The sequence below is a fragment of the Crassostrea angulata genome, chromosome 7 (genome assembly GCF_025612915.1).
Source record: "Crassostrea angulata isolate pt1a10 chromosome 7, ASM2561291v2, whole genome shotgun sequence".
In the NCBI taxonomy this organism is placed as follows: Eukaryota; Metazoa; Mollusca; class Bivalvia; order Ostreida; family Ostreidae; genus Magallana; species Magallana angulata.
The window spans coordinates 1,289,561-1,314,131 of NC_069117.1; the positions used below are offsets into that span (position 1 = coordinate 1,289,561).

Genomic DNA, 24,571 nt, shown 5'->3' on the forward strand with positions numbered 1-24,571 from the left:
TATTAAGCTATGGAGGTTTTGCTCATAAGTCAATTTCTTGGAAATTATAGTTATCTTTTGAAAACAAAATTATCAAACGAGAATAGTTTTGTTCATACATGTAAATTAGAGTTGACAATTACTAACTTATCAATAATTTTATTTAAGGTATGAAACGTAATAGTCAATGTTAAGTGTGAGGAAGGAGGTTGAGCGTTGTTAAGTGGGGGTGGGGGGTGAGAGTGGTTCGTGCCCCACCGTGCAGTGTTACAGAGTTTATCTACTGTATCCTATGACTGTGACGGCCGGTCCACACAGCCGTGTCACCGTTCCACTCCACTGACGCCGTGATACCGTACAGCACTCAGTCTCAACAGCAGGTGGGAACCATGGCTTACCTCTGCAGGATTATTCTACTGTTATTGACCATTATTGTTACTAGAGCAGGTAAGGAAGACTTTGACAAAAATGTTCAGCGGTAATATAGCCTTAACCATGTCAATCAAACTTGATACATGATAGCAATTGTTTGATATACTTTTAAGTAGGATACATGTATATACTTTACTTAGTAATTGTGAATGATTGACATTTTACCATTGACAAGGAATTTTTCATTTACACTTTCCTTTTATCGCATTTAAAATACTTGCGTACGTTTTTTTTATACTGATTCATTCGAACAAAGTTTAATCATTTTATATCAGATGTCTACAATAAAACCAATCACTGACGGCGATATGTATTGTATTCATAGATAGGTCAGTCATAACTTAGGGTTCTTCACGCGTATGTTTCAACTTTAAGGTTTTTTTCTTGCTTGAGTTAAAATTTTGGTCTCTTATATTGACACACATTTCAACAAAACAGTGGTGGTTAAGGGCTGGATATATGGTAGATCTCAACCTAACCTTAACCCTAGGTAAACTGTCGATTTGATTTGATTGAAAAGATGAGAACACTTTCTTTTGAGATTTACATACAAAGCCATGGACTTTCTCTTTGACATGTTTAGCTTTTGGCTTTCCTTCAGTCGTCAAAATAATTTTACGTTCTTGAAAATAATCAACTTATTAATTATTTTTTCAACGTCTAATCAATTTTGTGAAGACGTATCTTTTTTTATGAACAAACAGGTGTTGGCGCTTTTGATTTCCAGTACAAATCTATCGGACCCGGTCCTTGTGTACATGTCACTCTTGACGCCATTTTGACTCTCAAGTTAAAAAATGAATCGAACACACAAACCTTGTCCTTGACCGGGGCCAAGGTTACTTCCGGGACGTGTAAGGCGGACAAAACGGAGCTGACCGTGTCTACTGCACAGTCGCACAGAGTCCATTTCCTGTTTACCAAATCAGCTGATGGCGCCGTGTCTATTTCTTACAAAGTTGATTACAAGAGGGAAGGTAAGGATAGATTTGTAATATATTTACCTGTTACCTGTACAACTCTGTCTACAAGAGATTAGGCGTGGTATATCTGAAACGCATGCACATAATTATTTCCTATACAAAGTTTAGTGAAAGGCAAAACACGGGTAATGAGATTTCAATCCCCCAAAATGTGAATATAAATGCAATGGTCATCGAACCAATTTACTACAGATACCCACCTTGAGTCAATAATTTTACCTAATTCCTTTATTGTGTTTGTTGCATTGAACTCTTTGGTGGGTCATCATGACTCTTTATATTTATAAACATGTGAGAAGGGAGATATTTTTCCATCTTGCTACATGTAAAAATAAAAAGTACACATTTAATGAAACCTCACTGCGACATTTTGTTCGATAAGGCGAAAACGTATAATTCTGTGGATATATAAGATATTATATGTTTATCTAAAAATGCTCCTTCAATAGCAGTTTCACCGTGTAAATGGTTGAAAGGCAATACTTTGTTCATATTTCGGTATATAGTACAGGGATTATCAAATCACCTATTTAGGTATATCCAGTAAACCTAACATTTATCAGTCGTGATAAATCAACAGACTTTTTTGTACAAAATATCCTTAAACCTTCTTTGTTATTGATTTTTGGGGTTTGATCTTTAATATAAAACATTTTATAACTATTGATTTCTCTATATAAAGTTTACACGGAAATGCATTGAACCATATACTCAATAGGTAAACCTCATCCATATGTTTAGATTAAACACAAATTTTCAGAAATTGAATGTAGTCATTTTTTTACATGGAATAACACAACACGTATACAGTTTAAAACTTAAAAGGAAAATAGATTTATAAAAATGCAATATCTGGCTTTTAAATCACATTTTTTATGCAATTCAAATTTGGCAAGTTCAGATATCTAGGCTTACACACTAAATTGTACTAATTGATTATAAGACATATAAAATTCACAGTGCATTTTTAGTTAATGGACTAATCTGAAATCAGAATTTTTGCTATAAAAACTTTTGATAACTTCCTTATCATTTTTACTCGTGTGTAAAAAATTTAACTTTCTGTTATTTCTCTATAAGTTCCATAAGATCATTCCAATACTTCTCTACACCTCTTTAACATTATTCTACAGACTTTCTTTAAACCAGTCCATTGCTTTTTATAGACTTTTATAAGATCTGTCCACTACTTTTGTAAAATAGCAAATCTCTATTTTAACGTTACTTCAATACCTCTCTCTATTGGTTATCCTACTTCTATAGCACATCTCTATTTTAACGTTACTTCAATACCTCTCTCTATTGGTTATCCTACTTCTATAGCACTTATCTATTTTAATGTTACTTCAATACCTCTCTCTATTGGTTATCCTACTTCTATAGCACATCTCTATTTTAACGTTACTTCAATACCTCTCTCTATTGGTTATCCTACTTGTGTAGCACATCTCTATTTTAACGTTACTTCAATACCTCTCTCTATTGGTTATCCTACTTCTATAGCACTTATCTATTTTAATGTTACTTCAATACCTCTTTCTATTGGTTATCCTACTTCTATAGCACATCTCTATTTTAACGTTACTTCAATACCTCTCTCTATTGGTTATCCTACTTGTGTAGCACATCTCTATTTTAACGTTACGTCAATACCTCTCTCTATTGGTTATCCTACTTGTGTAGCACATCTCTATTTTAACGTTACTTCAATACCTCTCTCTATTGGTTATCCTATTTCTATAGCACATCTCTATTTTAACGTTACTTCAATACCTCTCTCTATTGGTTATCCTACTTGTGTAGCACATCTCTATTTTAACGTTACTTCAATACCTCTCTCTATTGGTTATCCTACTTCTATAGCACATTTCTGTTTTAACGTTTCATCTTTACCTCTCTCTATTGGTTATCCTACTGGTGTAGCACATCTCTATTTTAACGTTACATCTATACCTCTCTCTATTGGTTATCCTACTTCTATAGCACATCTCTGTTTTAACGTTACGTCAATACCTCTCTCTATTGGTTATCCTACTTCTATAGCACATCTCTATTTTAACGTTACATTTATACCTCTCTATATTTGTTATCCTACTTCTATAGCACATCTCTATTTTAACGTTACTTCAATACCTCTCTCTATTGGTTATCCTACTTCTGTAGCACGCCTCTACTTTGGCCTTTGCCTCTCTCTTCATTGGTTATCCTACTTGTGTATCACATCTCTATTCTAACGTTACGTCAATACCTCTCTCTATTGGTTATCCTACTTCTATAGCACATCTCTATTTTAACGTTACGTCAATACCTCTCTCTATTGGTTATCCTACTTCTATAGCACATCTCTATTTTAACGTTACATCTATACCTCTCTCTCTGTTGGTTATCCTACTTCTATAGCACATTTCTATTTGGCTTTTGCCTCTCTCTATGGGTTATCCTACTTGTGTAGCACATCTCTATTTTAACGTTACATCTAAACCTCTCTCTATTGGTTATCCTACTTCTGTAACACATCTCTATTTTAACGTTTCATCTTTACCTCTCTCTATTGGTTATCCTACTGGTGTAGCACATCTCTATTTTAACGTTACATCTATACCTCTCTCTATTGGTTATCCTACTTCTATAGCACATCTCTATTTTAACGTTACGTCAATACCTCTCTCTATTGGTTATCCTACTTGTGTAGCACATCTCTATTTTAACGTTACTTCAATACCTCTCTCTATTGGTTATCCTACTTCTATAGCACATCTCTATTTTAACGTTACTTCAATACCTCTCTCTATTGGTTATCCTACTTGTGTAGCACATCTCTATTTTAACGTTACTTCAATACCTCTCTCTATTGGTTATCCTACTTGTGTAGCACATCTCTATTTTAACGTTACTTCAATACCTCTCTCTATTGGTTATCCTTCTTCTATAGCACATCTCTATTTTAACGTTACATCAATACCTCTCTCTATTGGTTATCCTTCTTCTATAGCACATATCTGTTTTAACGTTACGTCAATACCTCTCTCTATTGCTTATCCTTCTTGTGTAGCACCTCTCTATTTTAACGTTACATCTATCCCTCTCTCTATTGCTTATCCTACTTGTGTAGCACATCTCTAATTTAACGTTACTTCAATACCTCTCTCTATTGGTTATCCTTCTTCTATAGCACATCTCTATTTTAACGTTACATCTAAACCTCTCTCTATTGCTTATCCTACTTGTGCAGCACCTCTCTATTTTAACGTTACTTCTATCCCTCTCTCTATTGATTATCCTACTTGTGTAGCACATCTCTATTTTAATGTTACTTCAATACCTCTCTCTATTGGTTATCCTACTTCTATAGCACATCTTTATTTTAACGTTACGTCAATACCTCTATCTATTGGTTATCCTACTTCTATAGCACATCTCTTTTTTAACGTTACGTCAATACCTCTCTCTCTCTGTTGGTTTTCCTTCTTCTGTAGCACATCTCTATTTTAACGTTACTTCAATACCTCTCTCTATTGGTTATCCTACTTCTATAGCACATCTCTATTTTAACGTTACATTAATAACTCTCTCTATTGGTTATCCTACTTCTATAGCACATCTCTTTTTTAACGTTACATCAATACCTCTCTCTATTGCTTATCCTACTTCTATAGCACATCTCTATTTTAACGTTACATCAATACCTCTCTCTATTGGTTATCCTACTTCTATAGCACATCTCTATTTTAACGTTACTTCAATACCTCTCTCTATTGGTTATTCTACTTCTATAGCACATCTCTATTTTAACGTTACGTCAATACCTCTCTCTCTCTATTGGTTATCCTTCTTCTATAGCACATCTCTATTTTAACGTTACATCAATACCTCTCTCTATTGGTTATCCTTCTTCTATAGCACATCTCTGTTTTAACGTTACGTCAATACCTCTCTCTATTGCTTATCCTACTTGTGTAGCACCTCTCTATTTTAACGTTACATCTATCCCTCTCTCTATTGCTTATCCTACTTGTGTAGCACATCTCTATTTTAACGTTACTTCAATACCTCTCTCTATTGGTTATCCTTCTTCTATAGCACATCTCTATTTTAACGTTACATCTAAACCTCTCTCTATTGCTTATCCTACCTGTGTAGCACCTCTCTATTTTAACGTTACATCTATCCCTCTCTCTATTGGTTATCCTACTTGTGTAGCACATCTCTATTTTAATGTTACTTCAATACCTCTCTCTATTGGTTATCCTACTTCTATAGCACATCTTTATTTTAACGTTACGTCAATACCTCTATCTATTGGTTATCCTACTTCTATAGCACATCTCTTTTTTAACGTTACGTCAATACCTCTCTCTCTCTGTTGGTTTTCCTTCTTCTGTAGCACATCTCTTTTTTAACGTTACTTCAATACCTCTCTCTATTGGTTATCCTACTTCTGTAGCACATCTCTATTTTAACGTTACTTCAATACCTCTCTCTATTGGTTATCCTACTTCTATAGCACATCTCTGTTTTAACGTTACATCAATACCTCTCTCTATTGGTTATCCTACTTCTATAGCACATCTCTTTTTTAACGTTACATCAATACCTCTCTCTATTGCTTATCCTACTTCTGTAGCATGCCTCTATTTTGGCCTTTGCCTCTCTCTGTAGCACATCTCTGGTTTAACGTTACATGTATGCCTCTCTCTTCATTGGTATCCGATTTCTGTAGCACATCAGCCTCTCCTTGTCTTGGTTATCCTCCTTCTGTAGCACGTCTTTATTTTAGTTGTATGCCTCGCATTTCATTGGTAGTCCTGTTTATGTAACCGCAACCCTTTTGTTTATCACTGTTTGACTCCTTTGTTCCAGGTACGACTGACCTGGTCATGGACAGTGAGTCGGCGCCCCTGACGGACACTGACCAGACCTACACGTGCGCCTCCGTGGACGCCATCCTTCTCCACGACGACTCCGGGCACAATTTCGGAACCTTCTTCGTCTCTAACGTGACCTACCAGGTGTTCGGTTCCCTTAATGGCACCTTTCCAGAAAAAGGTCAGATTAGCCATTGTTTCTTACGTCTGTTTTGTTACCTTTTTAGAAGTTTTTTTGTTTTGTTTTTTTGCATTGTTGCGGGGGGATTGGGGGTTAGGGTTTGATTTATTTCAAATTTTCAGTTAATAAAGTTTGATGATTTTTACCAAAATCTTCAAAATCCTAATCCGGGGGGGGGGGGGGGGGGGGGGGGGGGGCTGGCGTAATATATAACTTCAATTTCACTCCTCATTTCCTTATTAACATATCAATTTTTTACATACTCCCAAAAAAGTGGGGGGGGGGGGGGGGGGGCCAACTCCATGATAATTCCTTTTTTAGCTCACCTGAACCGAAGGTTCAAGTGAGCTTTTCTGATCACCCGTTGTCCGTCGTCCGTCCGTCCGTCCGTCCGTCCGTCTGTCCGTCCGTCTGTAAACTTTTCACATTTTCAACTTCTTCTCCAAAACCACTCATCCAATTTTAACGAAATTTGGCAGAAAGCATTATTATATTAAGGAGATTATAAATTGTAAAATTCAAAGGGCAATCCCTTTTTAAACGAGAAATATTCATGAAACTGTGAAAAAAGGGGGGGGGTATCTTTTAAAATCTTCTTCTCAAGAACCGCTGCTCCAATATTACCAATATTTATATGACAACTTCTATATATAAGGCAGATTCTAAATTGTAAAAATGGTGACCCTCAGTCTAATACTGGGACCCTTAGAAGGGTTCGAACTATGTGTTGTAAGCGTGTTCTGATCGTGTGTTCATTTATATAAGATCGGGCTCGTTATTCGGAATTACGAAACGGAAGCTCTTTGTTTGTACTAACTAACCGCCATTTTGAAGAAGATTTCAGACGTCAATTTTGACAATAGAAAAGTTTGTGATTTGCCGGTTTAACTATAAAATACGTTTTTAACGAAGAATGATATAAAGAATATTTTATGAAATAGTGGTAAATCGTACTTCCGAATTCAGCTCTACAGTAAACTATCAGCATTATCACCATGCCATTTGTTTTTACACCGCGTTTTCAAGATTCTTTTTTTTATACTTAAAGCTATTTAATTTGTCATCGATTATTGGAATAATTGTTGCGTAATTTAATTGTAAAGTTTACCGATCGAATCAAACAAGTGCAACCACGACCTTGGTAAATATGAATGGTACTGATATCGGAGAGCAATGTTACTACGATTTGTTTTTGCAATGAAAGATTAAAATCGGGGTTAGATGTTCTACAGACGTTTATATCATGTTGATGCTACATTTTGACAAGCATAAAATGAAATAAAAGAAATTGTTTTTGTTTTTCAATGTTTTGTTTATTAATAATAATTAGTTTGCATGACTGTATTGCATTTGGAGTAAACATAATTTTAATTTTAAGCTGTGATAGCAGTCTAACAATTTTTACGATAAATTGGCAGGCCAATCAACATCAAAATTGTTAGACTGATTTTCATGGACCCTTATTTTTAAAATATGAACTATAAAGAACAATATTTATTGTTATATTACTGGCGTGCGACCAGTTCTCGCCGGGACATTGTGGCGTCATTTTATCAACGCATAAAATTATATACGAAAACTGACGTCACAATATACTGGCGAGAAATGGTACTCGGCGAGAAATGGTCGCACTCCAGTAAGGTTCTCGGACACTGCTAAGGCAAGAAAAACAAATATGTGTGTTTCCTATTTCATCAGATTTTAAAATAGGGTAGGTAGTTTTTTTTTATGAGCTTTTCAGTTTTCCCCTTTCCTAGCATATGATTTTTCTATACATTAATAAAATGTATTTTACAGGTGGAGCAATTGTTAATAGTGACAACATGCGAAAGATAAAATTGTTATCTTCTTTTTATGTATTGTTTAATATATGGCAAAATCTTGAAATATATGAGTTTTACAATATTTATTAAGAGTTCACATCATAATAAACCCTTTCGAAAAAAAATGATGCAAGGACTATTGTTCAGGTGAGCGATTTGTGGCCCATGGGCCTCTTGTTTATATGTAAATTTTAAAAAACTTGTTGCTGCGAGAAAAAGTGGGGTGGCCAGGCCCCTCCTGGCCCCCCTGATGCTACGTGCCTGAAGTAGTTGACACTCTCTGTAAAGCAAAGTATTTTAAAAGAGATAACTACTTCAAGCTTACATGTTGTATTACATTCAAGGCAAATGGCTTTCTTTATGATCATGTCTTAAAAATACAATTAGCCTTCAGCCTTTTTTATTATCTTTTTTATAGTTAAAACGTGTTCGATATACAGCGCAAACTCCACGCTACATCCGGGGAACCGTTCTGAGGGCGAAGACCTGACCGACGGAAGTACAGAGTTTGTTCTTAAGAACGGGTCCGGTGCTGTCTGTGTCCGGATACATGGGGAGCTGGAGTTACAGTATCAGTACCAGCTGAGCGACGGAAACCTGGTGAGTACAACTAGTAGTGGTACTAACAGGCCACTTACAGCAGTCCAAGTGAATGTCGGCGCCATGTGGAGGCGTCATTTGTCAGGGCGGTACTAGTAAGCGTTATCATGACATTTTGTATTATGTATTGATCAATATCATCAGCATCTGTTTACTTTCGTTAAACTATGAAAGTTTGATACAGATGTGTGTGTAATGTGATATATTTAGTAGTGATCCATTGCTGTTTTTCAGTCGGTCGATCATAATTTATAAAAGAAGGGTTGAGAGAAAACTAACACCAATATGAAATTACGATCGAAATAGAGGACCAATATACATAAAAAAAAGCTTATTTTTAAAATATGGATTCATATTGACGAGGACTGTTTTTCCAATGGACGAAACACGTGTAAACTTATCTCATTAACATTGAAGTGCAACTTTTTAAATATTTTTGCTGATACATGTTTTCATGTAAAATTCATTTTGACAAGAATTCAAAATTCTTGAAATAATCGATTGTATTCCATATGCATAAAATGGCATTATGAGTTGGTTGCAAGTCATTTTTAAACAAATCACTACATGCGATTCATTTAAGTCAACTTGTAATTTATTTATGTTCACATGCAACTTGCAAAGTACCGTTTCTTTCAGAGAAGATATATATATAACGAAACTTTTATTAATTCTAAGCTTCATTCTTATGCAAGTCAATATGGATATGTTGCATACTGACCTCAATATCTTGCAATTCATTTTAACATACAGGAAAATATATTTTTATTTAGGAACAGAAATGTGCATCCTTGTAGACAGTATACATGTACATCTGGGTTTTTGGGTTTTTTTATCGCTACAGACCACCGTGAAACTAGCTGTTCCAAAAACGGCCCTCGTCAGCGGTTTCTGTGATGAGGAGAGGTCTTACCTTGTATTACGTTATAAAGAAGGGGAGGCAAACAGAGCCGTCGTCTTCTATCTACGTCACAAAGGATCTCAAACATTATTGGAGAACATCGAAACCATCATCAAATTAGACTCCGCTAAATTCCCAGGCGCCAAACTTGCGAATGGTTAAAATTTGAAATTGTTATTGTCAGTTTGAAGACGGGCAGTGGATATATTTTGGAGATCATCGTATTTTTCTCTCAATAGAAATAGTATACATTCTTGTACCCGTAGTCTAAGTACTTGCATTAGATGCTATGATGCTTTTTTCAGTTTTAGTTCGGTCTTACGGACGAATTGACTACCAACTCGAAACAGAGGGTAGTTTCTATGGGTGCCAGCACGAGAAGCAGTTTTTAGGAGCCGACTTTGCTCTAGTGACACGACATCTACGATTCCAGTCATCTGGCGCCAGTTTGGCCGAAGGTTTCTCTACTACAAGTAAGGTTAAACAAGTAAGGTCAAAGTTTGTTAGTAAGATTCAGTCTGACATCGTAATAATGCTATTACTTTCAATTATTTTGGCTTGTATATGCAATTCAGATCAAATTATCATGTATGATACCTGTCCTTTCATATATTATGTATGACATGTATTTGTTGCATTTAATCTAATCAAAATAATAATTTAAATTAAAAATGGTAACGGGTATAATGTTTAAAACGCAACATAACATTCTTTTTATTCTGAAGACACGTCTACTGTCGATCAATCAAATATACAAATATTTTAAAAGTTTGAAATGTAGTAACAAATTGTTGCCAGGTGGTATCAGATTAAACAAATGGGCGAGCTTATCAAGACGACGGGATAATCGATAGAAGCACTTAGACATCACAGTCAAATTAACGTATACTCTTGTTTTTGTCAAACTTAATGTATCAGTCCCTGATCGAACACAGATCGCATAAATTATGAAACCAGATTCCTACTGCCTTAACTGTTGTGAAACAGAAATAAGCGGTCTTGTCGAGGTATTATCACACACTGTGCAAGCTGCATGTTATTGTACAAGTTGTTACAGTAATTATATATGCAACAGGTGCGCTGGGAATTCGATATTGATTACCGTCCCCTTGTCTCTATCTGTTTTACTTTAATTCACACTTCTGACTTGTAACAACACTTTCGTTGGTTCTGAGATGAGAACAGATAAGCTGTTATTGCAGTACCGATCAGACCCAACCTAACACCAGAGTAAACCCCATGCGCGGATCCAGAAAATTTTTCCAGGGGGGGGGGGGGGGTCCGAAGGATAATTGTGTTTGCCAGGGGGGGTCCGAGGCATATTTTCGCGATAATTTTACTATGGTAATTTAATAAATTTTCATTTTCCAGGGGGGGGGGGGGTCGGGACCCCCCGACCCCCCCTCTAGATCCGCGCATGAACCCCTACTAAACCCCGGGTTTACTTGGGGTTTACTTGGGGTTTACTTTTTGAAAATTTGGGTCCACTCGGGGTTTACTTTGGGTTTACTTTGAAATTGCTTTTGAGGTCAACTGTATGCACTGAAGTGTGAAGCAGACTAGTATTTTATCTTACCATCCTACTGCCTGTAATTCCTACCCTTTGTATATTCCATATACACAGTTAGCGTCTGCCTTCAGGGGTATACATGTACTTCTGACTTGGTTTACTCTCTGTGTCCACTCTGGGTTTACTTTGGGTTTACTCTGGGTCCACTCGAGTAAACCCGAAGTAAACCCAGAGTATAAACCCAGAAAGTAAACCCATGGTTTAGTTGGGGTTTACTTTCTGTTAGGTTGGGTCTGATCGGTACTGTAGTTATGTTATTTCTGCAGGAACTGGTTGTCCTGAGGATGTAGTCAAAATGACAGAGACGGAAACGTTCTCCTCCAAGGAGGGTAACCAAACATGTCTTCTCCTGTCTGCTGCCCTCAGATTCTCCATTCCTTATACCTCCCGCCAAAACAAGGTACGTCCCTCGCTCATACCACGTGACCTCCTTCCCAAACAAGATACGTCTCTCACGCACACCACGTGACCTCCAGCCAAAACAAGATAGTCTCTCACTCCCCTCCACGTAACGTCTTCATTTAAAATAGAAGCCTCGAAGCAACGTAAAACAACGCAAAATAATTATTTTCAAAACTGGCTACAATTTGTGTCATTATTGTCTGTAGGTTTTTAAAAATAAGATGTTTGGCTTTTCATTGATTTCATGTACTAGTCTATAAGAGACCCGCAGAGTAAATGTAGTAACCTGTCAATGTGTAACCTCTATTTCAATTTTTATTAATTCTATTTTGCAGACCGAGAATCAACTGGTGAATGTCCCAGTTTCTCCAGATGTCGATGTCTCCGGTCACTGTAACTCCACAGTACAGCAGGACCTGACGTTGTATTTCTACAATAGCTGGAAACTCAGGTACACAGAGGCTCCGATAGACCAACTTTAAATCCAATGTTACACTCTGTTGTTCCACCTTAACCCATTCTTAAGTTTTTCATTCACTACATTTCCCCCCTATAATGCATTGAGTTTCTATGTGTACAAGTTGTTTAGATATTAGGCGTGTTTGTCGTTGTACAGGTTTGTATTCGTGTCCACGTCCAGTACAGGGGGTTCCCCTGGCTCCTCCATCCTCGGCTACACCCTGGATAACGTCACGCTGACGTACGAGGAGAACCCGCTGATTTTCTATAATTCATACACAACGACAACAGGTGAGCGTAACCAGCTTGCAACTGGCCAAGGTGTACTTTCTGTAAGAGACAGGTATTTTCAAATTTGAAGAGGAAAAACAACACTTTTTCTACTTTTGCCACCTCTTTACTAGAATACGCGCGATGGAAAATGCTAAACCCTACAAGTACAATCCATGCACTAAATGACTATCTTTCATAAGAAAAGGCCGCCTTAAGCGGCGAGTTGCACATGCATTTCATACATTTTCTTGGAACTGCAAAGACCTCTCGCTCTTTTAAATGATTGCGCTGTTCCTTGACAACCAATGATCACTGCTCATTTCGAACGCGACTTCAAATAGTACATTGCAATACATAATATAAATGTAATGCATCAGCAATGACTATTTACTATAATCAATTTTAAAGCAAAGAATAAAATACCAGTGGTTGAATAGAGGATAAAATATTTTTATTAATGTGCTTCCACTGTTCATACTTTTATAAGGCCCGGTTAGGACGGTTTCCAGCGAGACATTTGAAACTCCCCTTAAAGCAACAGCTAATGGACACTATCACTGCGACAGCACCATGGAGATAACCTTCACAGACGGGATCAAGCTGGAGGTCAAGGACTTACGTTTCCAAGCTTTCAGGAGGAGCGAGTCCGGAGACTTTTCTGGGGGTGAGTGTCGATAGTACGTTTATTTTGGGTTTTTGTTTTTGTTTTTTTTTTTGGGGGGGGGGGGGTGTGGTAAAACTTAAAGAATATAAAGTCTCTCAGTAAAGCGATTCAAAGTCATGCTCTGTTATGATGTGTTCTGTTGATATTGTTAAAGTTGCAGTATAATGAACAGAGCACGTTTTGTCATGACGTTTTTCTCCGTATAACGTTACATCATGATTTTTTATAGTGTGTATTACTCTGTTGTCTGTATTCCAGACGTGTCTACGTGTGACGCCCTCTCCCAGAAGCAACGTCACTACACTGTCTACGTCATAGTGGCCCTGGGGGTCGTCGCTATCATCGCCATCATTGTAGTGGTCGGGGTCATGGCCATGAAGAAAAGGAAACGTAACTCTTACCAACACATGGAGTAATAAATTTACAGAAATGAGATTTTCTGGGTTTTTTCGTTTTCCCATAGGTTTGACAATTTGAGACTTTTTTCAGATTAAATGAAATTTTAAAGCAAAGTTATATTTAATCTTTAAAATATAATGTATTGTAATACTGCAAGTGTATATTTAATGTATCTACCTGAAAATGTATGAATAACGTGTACATGGTGTAATGATAAAATACTAGTAGCATGTTCATCTGCTATGGTTTATGTGAAAAATGCTCAATCCAAAATAATAAATTATTGGATTTCCAAAATTTTTTCCCTTTGAAAATGATTGACATGAATCTTCTCATTATGAATTTAGCTGGGAATAAACTTCAACAACAATCTTCCATTGTAATGGACTCTTACAAAGTACAAACCATTTAATAGAAAGTATATTTTATTTTTAATAAATTAACACTTAAGCTAAATAATATGAACATTTTATGATGACTGATGTAAAAACATAAATTGAGTAAGAGTCTGATTCTGTTTAAGAATTTGATTCACAAAAAAATCTTCTCCTGCAAACTACCAGATAACAAAAAAAAAAAACAAATTGGACAAACATTGCTTTCATACAAGTCATACACAATGTCATGTAGGGCTTTGAAATATTGAAATACACATGTGCACTTCTTAATATCATACATTTAGAAGCATACAAGAAAATTTGTAGGATGGAGTATCTTTCAAAATAACTAACCTCTATTTTAATGTTGGTCTTATTAGATTAAAACTCAAATTTACAACATTTTAGACAAATGCAAGTGTACCACGTACAACAAATTCTAACGAAGTAAAATTGGAAAACAAAAATCAGGTTCCACATATTTAGCATCTTAGTACCATCAACTGATTAACACTTTCACTTTACAAATAAACAGTTACATACATTAAAGCTGCCTTTGCAATGTCATTCAACAACATTCTTCACAAAAAGTTCATTCATCTTCAAAGACTGATGATGCTGCTGAGCAATATATCAGCTGCCTGTTGAGAAGAAATACCCCGTTTTGTATCTAAGTGGACTTTCAACTGAATGACTTTATGAAATTTGATTCCTCTGAGAATATCTGTGAGCACCACCAACGACATCAGCTCCATTAATGTAGTTGACTCAGACTCTGAGAATGTTGAACAAACGTTGACACAGACTCTGAGAATGTTGAACAAACGTTGACACAGACTCTGAAAATGCCTTTCACAAAAGTTGTTTCAGTCTAATAACACAGACACAGATGGTGTCAATGTCACTGAGCAATACCTCAAGCTGATTCACTCTGAGGATGTCGGTGAGCAAGAGAATGTTGCCTAGCAACACGAGGACATCAGCTTTGTGAGGAGGAGAAGAACTCGTGCTGCAGGGCTTGATCGGCAGTGATTCGAGTGAATGGATTCATGTCTAACAGTTTCTTTAGTAAGTCATATGCAGAGTCAGGGATGTTAGCCCATGATGTGAACGCCTCTTTCTCTTTATCACTGAGCCCCTCCTTATGAGCTACATGCTGATTGGCTGCTGGGCCAGCACGGAGTTTGGTACACAGGACCTTCAGGTCCACAGGCTTGTTACCTGGGTGACATAGCAAATGTTTTCCTGAAAATTAGAAAATTGGTCATTAGATAAAGCCAAAAAAAACACATTGCAATAAAAAGATTACATTTCTTGTATTTGAAACAAAAAAAACCAAATTGGTATCAATGTTTATGCTTTACAAACTAGAATTAACTTATTCAGTACAAACCATTTCTAAAGACATGAAATGGCTTTTTAACTTTTTAATAACATTCATTTCAAATTGTCAATTGGTTTTGCATTTCCAATGTTCAGCAAAAGTATAAACATCGACTTACCATATGTCTTGGCCGATTGGCTGACTTCCTCACTTCCCATGATGCTAATGATCTGTGCTAGTGCTGTCATGTCATCGTTGGCTCGAAAAAACGGATAACGTCCACTCAGAAGGGAGAGAAAGATGACACCGGCAGACCAGATATCCACAGCTGTAATCATTAAACATGTATAATCATAACAGTAGTGTTCTTACAAAACAAGCCTCACTGATTACTCACAAAAAATGTGTAATTATAAAATATGTAATCGGAAACGTGTGTATGGGTATGTGTAGTGAATTGAGACTATAGCACAAAGCAAGAAATGACTCTTGGATATGTCTACAGCAGTAATTGAAAAATATATGTAAGGTCAAAATAAAATTAATTTTTGTTTGAAAATGCTTCCTGCCTCATTGAAATACCACCCGCTGATAGAATTTTAATAGCAAAGAATAAAAAAGCTTCTTTTGTATGTGAAGATTTTTATTTTTTACCAACTTTTAATTAGTTAAACTTCAAGTTTGAAAAAAAATTAAATTCTCCATCTTCCTCCTGGGTCTAGAAACCTCCAGGTTACAATGCCAAACAAACATTTTCTATAGATAGCCTAAAGGTGTGTGAAGTGAAATAGGAGATGTACATGTACTTGTACATGCTGTTAGAAAACGGGTACACACTGTACATTTGTCATATGTAGGCTTTGCCATAGAATATCAGAGCACTATATAAAAAGACTGTACACAGGTCACATATAGATAGAAAAGCTACTATAGAGTTAGTGTTCATTTTCATGTTAGTCATAAATGCAGATATTGTGTTGGATAACATTAAAAGCACACATTCCAGAGTTTTCATTCATTTATAATTTGAATGTGACAAAGAGAACTTAACAACTCTTTTGTTGATCACTGACATTTTGTCATCTGACAAATAAATGTACAATTGTTGTAGTAAACATACATGTTTTAAAGTTTTAATTTCTATCAATTTCTATTTGACTGAAATCTAAATAACCCATCTTCCAAGCAGACTTTTTAATTGCAGCAGAACTTAATGAAATGTGGCAGATGTGACTGTGGCATAGATATAATTCACTGTAACAGAATGTTTTAGTGTGGTGCAGAAAACAAGTTTACAGTTGCATTTGTACTTGGTAATAAAACTGTTCATTAAAACCTGAAATTCTATTAAATGACATGTGCAAATATATCATTAAAGAAATTTTTACATACCTGTTGACTGATCTGGAAATTTCATCAGCACCTCTGGAGCCCGGAAACCGGGGGTCCCAGCTCGGGGAGCTTGCTGATTTGCTCTGTGGGGGAATATTAGATTCATAACAATAGACCACACTGGACTGGAAATGTTGGCGTCCATACCAAAGAATTATTTTTTAATACAACATATGACAAATATTATTCATATATAGAAATGTTTGAAATCATTTACTTTTCTTAAGGTAGCTCCATACTCGTAAAATTCTCTGAGGAAAGTTGAAAAACCGAACTGATTTCGACTTAATAGACTTAAATGTCATCAATTGTTAGAAAAAATATACATGTCATCACACTTTTTGAGATGCCAGATAAACATAAACTAAAGCATATTTTAGCATTAGAAAAATGTATTTTTTTTTTGTTAAAAGTAAAATCTTGTAGGCAGAAATTTGTTTTTCTTGTTTAATTTTAATGTCAACTTTATCAGAAAACTAAAATAACAAAAATGTTTTAAAATTAATCGTTGGAATAAGAAAAATTATAGCATTTAGACATACAACTAAGAGAAAAGTCAGAAAAAGAGTTATTTCCCCTTTGCATAGATAAAATATATAAAAAATTTGGAAATTTAGTATAAAATTAAGTGCGAAAATATCTTGAACCTACCAATAATTCTAATTACATCCATGTGATTATATTCACATGAAATAAATAAAACTATCTTGCACAATTTTTAAAGAATTCAAAGTTTTACAAAAAAGTGTGACGTCACAGAACACTGGATCTACTTTAAATGAAATATACACAGGTTTAAGAATGGAATTTTGAAATTTTAATAAATTTCATACTAAACTCTATAGCTACATATATAGCTACATACATATATAGCTACATACAAGTTCATGTATGTGTATGGACTATTTTTATATGTTGAATCTATTATTTAGGCATTTCTATCTAATATCTGTAATCTTGTATGCCCTCTGGGCCCAAAATTGGAAATAAACTATACCATCTATATTTGTCTAATGTAATTTACCTTGAATTACAAATACTGCAAACTTGAGGTTTCCCATAGCAGTCACAGGTGGACATCACAGCACTGACCTTGGCCCCTTTGTCAAGGTCAGAGGTTTTACTTTTAGCCAGCAGTGCTCTTTTAGCCAGCAACACCCTTCTGGGAGACTTTACTCTCCTGGCAAATGTTGAGTTCTCAAGCTCAGGAGTGACATAGTTCTGTGACCTTTTACCAGCTACTATTTTCTGTAAATTTACAATTAAACATACAACTTAAATCTGAACTTAGCTCTAACACAAAGTCAATGATAAAATAAACGTTCTGTATTAACTTACTTGTTTCATTTTAGTTTGCATTAAGGTTAAGGGATAATTTAGATATAACCAAATTATAACTATCACAGAAACATACTGTAACCTTTTACCCTTATATGGTATCCTCATCCTTATTTGTAAACATAATCTTCATGCATAATAGTCATTATTCGTAAACATTATCATACATGTATATACATACAAACCTGTTTGTTGTCCTGTGAGGAGGTGGTGGGTGACAGTGGATTTCTGGGGGGTCTGACTGAGGGTGAGGGTTTGACTAGGGGTGTGGTCTCCGTCTTCTGACTTTTTAATTTCATTTCATTGGGCTGGGATTTCACTTTGTGGGCTAAACCAAAATCCACCAGTGCATATCTGCCAAAACGAGGGGGGTTACTGATTTCTTGTTTTTTAAAGCTTTTATACAGTTGCATCCCTAATTTACAAAATAGTATCTCAATGAATATTTCTAAAACCTATACTGCTCTAGTGTTCTTGATACCACAAAAAGTATCCATTAAAAATTAACTCTACAAAACCCCCTCTTTACTTTAGTATTTTTAACAGAATTTAAATATCAGTTTTGAAAGACTGGAATCAATTCATTTAATAATTTTCATTATTCTCTACTAAAAATGCCAATCCCATGTCCTTATTATAATTATATTATTCAATATCTATCAACTCTGTCTAACATAACATTGATTTCTGTATACTTCATTTCCATGACCCATACTCCTTTGCTTCACATAAATCAAGCTCCAAGACAGCTAAAATATCGCGAACTTACTAGATGATACTTTGTACTAAAATAATTGCATTTTAATATTGATAACAAAATGCGTCTCTTGTTTCCAATCAGCATATATAACAACAGGAACTAGTAACATATTTAACAAGTCCCCACTCCGCATTGTTCTTACTGTTTGGTGGCGCTGTCATACAGGAAGTTACTGGGTTTCACATCTCTGTGGATGACATCAAATTTATGCACACGCCTGAGAGCGATCAACAGATTTTTTATGTATTCTCGGACTTCGTCTACACTGAGTGTTAGAATGTAGTCCTGGAAAGATACGAAAATAGGATGTTACTCTAAACATTAGAATAATGATCCTTTCTTTAAAAATCTGAATGATCATAGAGATTAAATATGACAGCAATGACACTATTTAAACAGAATCTACACTGATTGTCAGAATATACCCTTGTAAAGATACAGAAACAGGATGTCACAAAGATTATTGGAATAATGATCTATTCTTTAAACAATCTGACTCCTCTGAAGACTTATATGGAAATAAAATTAAACATTTGATATCATAATTTAAACAGAATTACAATAATTTCAAGCAAGGACTCCAAATAAAAACTATTTAAAATGAATAGCAATTTTGTGTGAGCTAAAGGTAACCACGGTAGGACATCCTCTGACAGGATCTACTCAGATTTACCTGGAATTTCCTGTGTGGAAAGTAGGGCATCACTATGACAACATGGTCCTTGTGTCTGATGCAGAGTTCTACCCCCATTACATTGTCACATCCACTGAAATTAAATTTTTTTTTATAAATTAACACTCGATCTCTATCTAACACTCTATAAATAGTTATAAACACTTCATCTCTTTCTTACATTTTATAAATACACACCCAATCTCTTTCTATAATTCAATCCATACAAACCCGATTTCCTGCAGGCATCGGAGTTCTCCTTCAATGCGACTAGGATGACTTGTTGGTATGATGTGCTTCAAGGCAAACTTCTGTGGTAACTCTTTGTAGTGCTTTAACTGGGCCAGGAAAACAGAACTGAAAGTCCCTACAATAATACGACAGAATAATATCCTCAATACCTCATAAAGGAAAATAATAAGACTGAATGATATCAAACTATCATAACAAAACTGAATTTTTAACAGATTAATAGTAATCTTGAAAATTATATCAATGTGCCTCCTCTACTTACAGAGCACCTCTCTTTAAGTATGCAAATGTAATGAGATGGGAAAAATAATGACAGACCAGACCGGAATTGGAACCCGGGCCCCCTGACTCTCTAGTCAGGTGCTCTACCAACTGAGCTATCTGGCGCTGTATTTAAATTGGTCCGACCCGTCATTATTTCTCCCATCCCGTTACATTTGGTGCCATGCCAACCCCTGGAACTGATAGGTTAACTCCTGCCAGGAGAAGAGCCTGGGGTGATCTCGAGGGCCAGAGTCATTCAAGGGGGAGGAATTTGACAGTCAGACCGGTTCAAATACCAGCGCCAGATAGCTCAGTTGGTAGAGCACCTGACTAGAGATTCAGGGGGCCTGGATTTTAATCCCGGTCTGGTCCATAATTATTTCTCCCATCCCGATACACAATATTATTTAAACTCTTATTCAGAAGCAAGGTGATTCTTTGCATTCATAAATTAACCCTAACAATTACGAAATTATAGGAGGATATATATTGACATATTTCCCTATAATAGTAGCACTTACCCTCTCCTATTTTGTCAATAACCACAAAATGGTGATCAACTTCTGGAACAAACTCATATAAACACTCAATCTCCTCCTGTACATCATCTGCAAGATATATATATAACAATTAAATCTTTCTTTAAGATATCCTTCGTGTATTTCACTGTGTTCAAAAATTTTTAATAAGCAGAATGAAGTGTTATTCCATTATGTATGAAACAATTAATCTAAATTCCAAAAATGTTTAAAATAGTAAAAAAAAAAAAAATTGACAGAAAAAAATCTTCTAAAGAGTCAATTATATTAAATGTTGTTTTTTTTATACAGATCTATAGAAAGTAACATTTATAATTTGGCTTATTTTTGGAAAATGCCAGTTTTTTTTTATCTAGAATTTGAAAAAAAAATGCCCATATTTACATTCTGTCAATCATAAGATTAAATCTCAAATTTCCAACATACATGGTAAAGACTTGATGTCTGGTGATAATACTGCAGATTTCAACTTTTTTGGAGATGAGCAGGTTTCTTCCAGTTCCTCCTCGACGTAATGAGACCCAGGAGCTCCACTTACATTCTCTGTTCGACTGAATGTAGGATTTGTCAAACTGGCTGGATTGCTGAAACCCCCATACGACAAACTGGCTGGTATATCGTCTTTCATTATTTCTCCCATTCTCTCATCCATTTTTTTTATATAAGTTGATAAGTATTCTGTATACTGTATGGGATGGCGTGTTATAGCTTAATATTTAGCAAACTTCATCTGAAAAAGTAGCAGAAAGAATATAAATATTACTATTATCTATGAACCTTTATATGTTAACTAGGCCTATGATAGATTTACACATTTTCGATTTGTTTTTACAACAGAAAATTACATTAGATTTAAAAGGCATTTTCGCACAGTCAAATCCGAGAATACAATCTTATCATTACAACTGTACAGTTTTTGGTATAAAACATTAGCATACATAATCACTTTCATAGATAATAGAGTCTATGTAATGTAGATCTGAAGTCTACTGCAGTAAACACTGCAAGTCTATATACTATCATAGCGTACATACCTCGGTCGATTGAAGCAGGAGAGTGAGGAAAGATAAGAAATTCGGCACAATATATTTAGCTAATGCGTTTAAATACGCATGGACGGCTGTGGGTAAACCAATGGATATAATATACAAAGAAAATTGTCGTTTTCCCCTGTTGTCTGTTACAAATAAAGCGCCAACCGTTTCGCGGCCAATCAATTTACATTGTTCTATGTTATCTGTATCCCGAGCCCGATTCATTGGTCTGTACCTTTCTGCAATCAATCGCTACATAAATACAGTTGGACTTAGTCACCAGATTGATTAGTTCAAAATATAAGTAATGAAGATAATATAAGATGCTCACTGTTATTTATTGAAAACAATTGACCTAATTATAAGTTGTTGGTTTTTTTAAATTTGTGTTTTAATAAGAAATTTACACTGAACCTTCAAAACAAGGCCCATTGGCAAAGAAAAACACCTTTATAAATTATCGACACAACAGAAGGAACGACATATAGACAAACATATGATTACATCTAATGACAGCATATAGAGACCGTCGCTGACTCATTGTAGTTAAATCATTAAGTTACCGTGGTTACTGCATGTTACTGTGGTTACCCGATTCGAGGAGGTTCTGACTTCAGTCAGGTCAATATTCCTGTGTAGATGACAACAATTAATTTACTCCGACATATTATTTGTCCAATAATAAGATCAATCGGCATGCCCTTACTTGATTTTTCTTGAATAATTGATTGCTACTTCTCATAAAATATTCAACATAAATCGCCGGTAAAAGTTTTAAAATATTAGAAAACAGTAACTATACTAAGAAACTTCGTGGGATACGCATTTATTGCCTAATTTTGCAAATATTGGTCAAATAATAAATAATCGTACAAAATACAGTTATCTGAGTAATTTCACTACTTTGATTTTTTTTACTGTAAAATCAGCGGGCGTGTTATATATTACTAATTTTAAAATGTGTACATTGTAATCGTTTTGCTATTTACATATGCGTTTTCGTGATGCCGGTACAGGTTGAAAAAGGTAGTTCTATCAGAATTGTTATAAATTCTCATCTTTACCATAAAATGAGTTACCGTGGCTTACGATTAGAATTACATTGATTTTAATTCTCAATATTGCGAACGTTATCATCGTCATTAAGCGAATTAGCAGCTACAAGTATATACGGTAAGTTAAATCAGGCTCCCACTTTTTTGGGAGTATGTAAAAAATTGATATGAAAATAAGGAAAGGAGGAGTGAAATTGAAGTTATATACTTATACCCCCCCCCCCCCCGGATTAGGATTTTGAAGATTTTAGGAAAGTTTTAATTTCCCCCTTTTTTTTTTATTCTTTTTTTTTTGCTTGTCAAGATTTTTTGGATGAGTCTGCCCCCCCCCCCCTTTCAAAAACGATGCTACGTGTCTGTAAATGGCTCTTTGTATTATTATGACCAAGCTAATTTAATATATCAATGACATAAAACAGTGAAAGGTCTAATGAAATTAAACAATGTAGGATTAAATGACATATCAAGGGATTATCAGGGATCTAATGACATTGAACAGCGAGGGATCTAATGACATTGAACAGTGAGGGATCTAATGACATTGAACAGTGAGGGTCTATGTATGACATTGCACAGTGGAGGAACAAATGACATTGAACAGTGAGGGATCTAATGACATTGAACAGTGAGGAATTCAATGACATTGATTCGTTGGGGACCTAATGATATTGATCAATGGGGGATGTAATGAACAGTGAGGGTTGTAATGATATTGAACGGTAAGGTATCTAATGACATTTATCAGTGAGGAAACTAATGACATTTATCAGTGAGGGACCTAATGACATTGATCAGCGAGGGACCTAATGACATTGAATAGTGAGGGATCTAATGACATTGAACAGCGAGGGATCTAATGACATTGAACAGTGAGGGGTCTATATAATGACATTGAACAATGGGGGACCAAATGACATTGAACAGTGAGGGATTTAATGACATTGAACAGCGAGGGATCTAATGACATTGAACAGCGAGAGGTCTATATAATGACATTGAACAGTGGGGGAACAAATGACATTGAACAGTGAGGGATTTAATGACATTGAACAGCGAGGGATCTAATTACATTGAACAGCGAGGGGTCTATATAATGACATTGAACAGTGGGGGAACAAATGACATTGAACAGTGAAGGATCTAATGACATTGAACAGTGAGGGATTTAATGACATTGAACAGCGAGGGATCTAATGACATAGAACAGCGAGGGATCTAATGACATTGAACAATGAGATGTTTAAAGACATTGATCAGTGGGGGATCTTATGACATTGAACAATTAGGGATCTGATGATTTTGGACAGTGAGGGATTCAATGACATAAAACAGTGTAAGATTGAACAGTGGGATTCAATGACATTGAACAGTGAAAGGTCAACTGACATTGAACATTGACATACTAAGTGACATTGAACAGTAAAGGATTTAATGAAACTAAAAACGAGAGATTAAATGACATTGAACAGTGAGGGATTTATTGACATTGAACAGTGAGAGATTAAATGACATTAAACAGTGAAATGTTTAATGAAACGAAAAAGGAGATGTTAAAGGACATTGAACAGTGAGGGATTTATTGACTTTGAACAGTGAGGGACCTAATGACATTAAACTGTGGGAGACCTTATGACATTGCACAGTGGGGGAACAAATGACATTGAACAGTGAGGAATTCAATGACATTGATCAGTGGGGGTGTAATGACATTGAAAAGTGGGGGAACAAATGACATTGAACAGCGAGGGATTTAATGACATTGGACAGTAAGAGATCAAATGACATTAAACAGTGAGGGGTTTAATGAAACGAAAAACGAGATATTAAAGGACATTGAGCAGTGACGGATCGGATTTATTGACATTGAACAGTGAGGGACCAAATGGCATTGAACCGTGGGAGACCTAATGACATTGAACCGTGGGGGATCAAATGACATTGAACAGTGAGGGATTTAATAAAACTGAACAGTCAGGAATCTCATCGACACTCTGCATGCGGTTATTAGTCTACATGTACAAGCTCCATCTTT

At 35.5% G+C, this 24,571-nt stretch overlaps 2 protein-coding genes across 2 annotated transcripts; one reads left to right on the forward strand and one right to left on the reverse strand.

Moving 5' to 3' along the window:
• Window positions 1-275: 275 nt before the first annotated feature.
• LOC128157456 (uncharacterized) lies at window positions 276-13,565 on the forward strand. The gene is made up of 11 exons (XM_052820013.1): window positions 276-426; window positions 1,116-1,388; window positions 6,255-6,440; window positions 8,682-8,863; window positions 9,708-9,921; window positions 10,070-10,237; window positions 11,601-11,734; window positions 12,072-12,187; window positions 12,353-12,486; window positions 12,956-13,132; window positions 13,391-13,565. Exons 1-11 carry the CDS (start codon window positions 369-371, stop codon window positions 13,546-13,548), a joined length of 1,800 nt encoding a protein of 599 aa, XP_052675973.1. The 5' UTR covers window positions 276-368; the 3' UTR covers window positions 13,549-13,565.
• A 153-nt stretch (window positions 13,566-13,718) lies between these two features.
• On the reverse strand, window positions 13,719-21,669 carry LOC128157457 (cell division cycle 7-related protein kinase-like). Its single transcript, XM_052820014.1, has 11 exons — window positions 21,485-21,669; window positions 20,877-21,180; window positions 20,433-20,519; window positions 19,627-19,762; window positions 19,396-19,489; window positions 18,865-19,007; window positions 18,148-18,316; window positions 17,649-17,872; window positions 16,625-16,707; window positions 15,411-15,560; window positions 13,719-15,153 (listed from the first exon to the last, which is right to left on the reverse strand). Exons 2-11 carry the CDS (start codon window positions 21,100-21,102, stop codon window positions 14,888-14,890), a joined length of 1,578 nt encoding a protein of 525 aa, XP_052675974.1. The 5' UTR covers window positions 21,103-21,180; window positions 21,485-21,669; the 3' UTR covers window positions 13,719-14,887.
• Window positions 21,670-24,571: the final 2,902 nt, after the last annotated feature.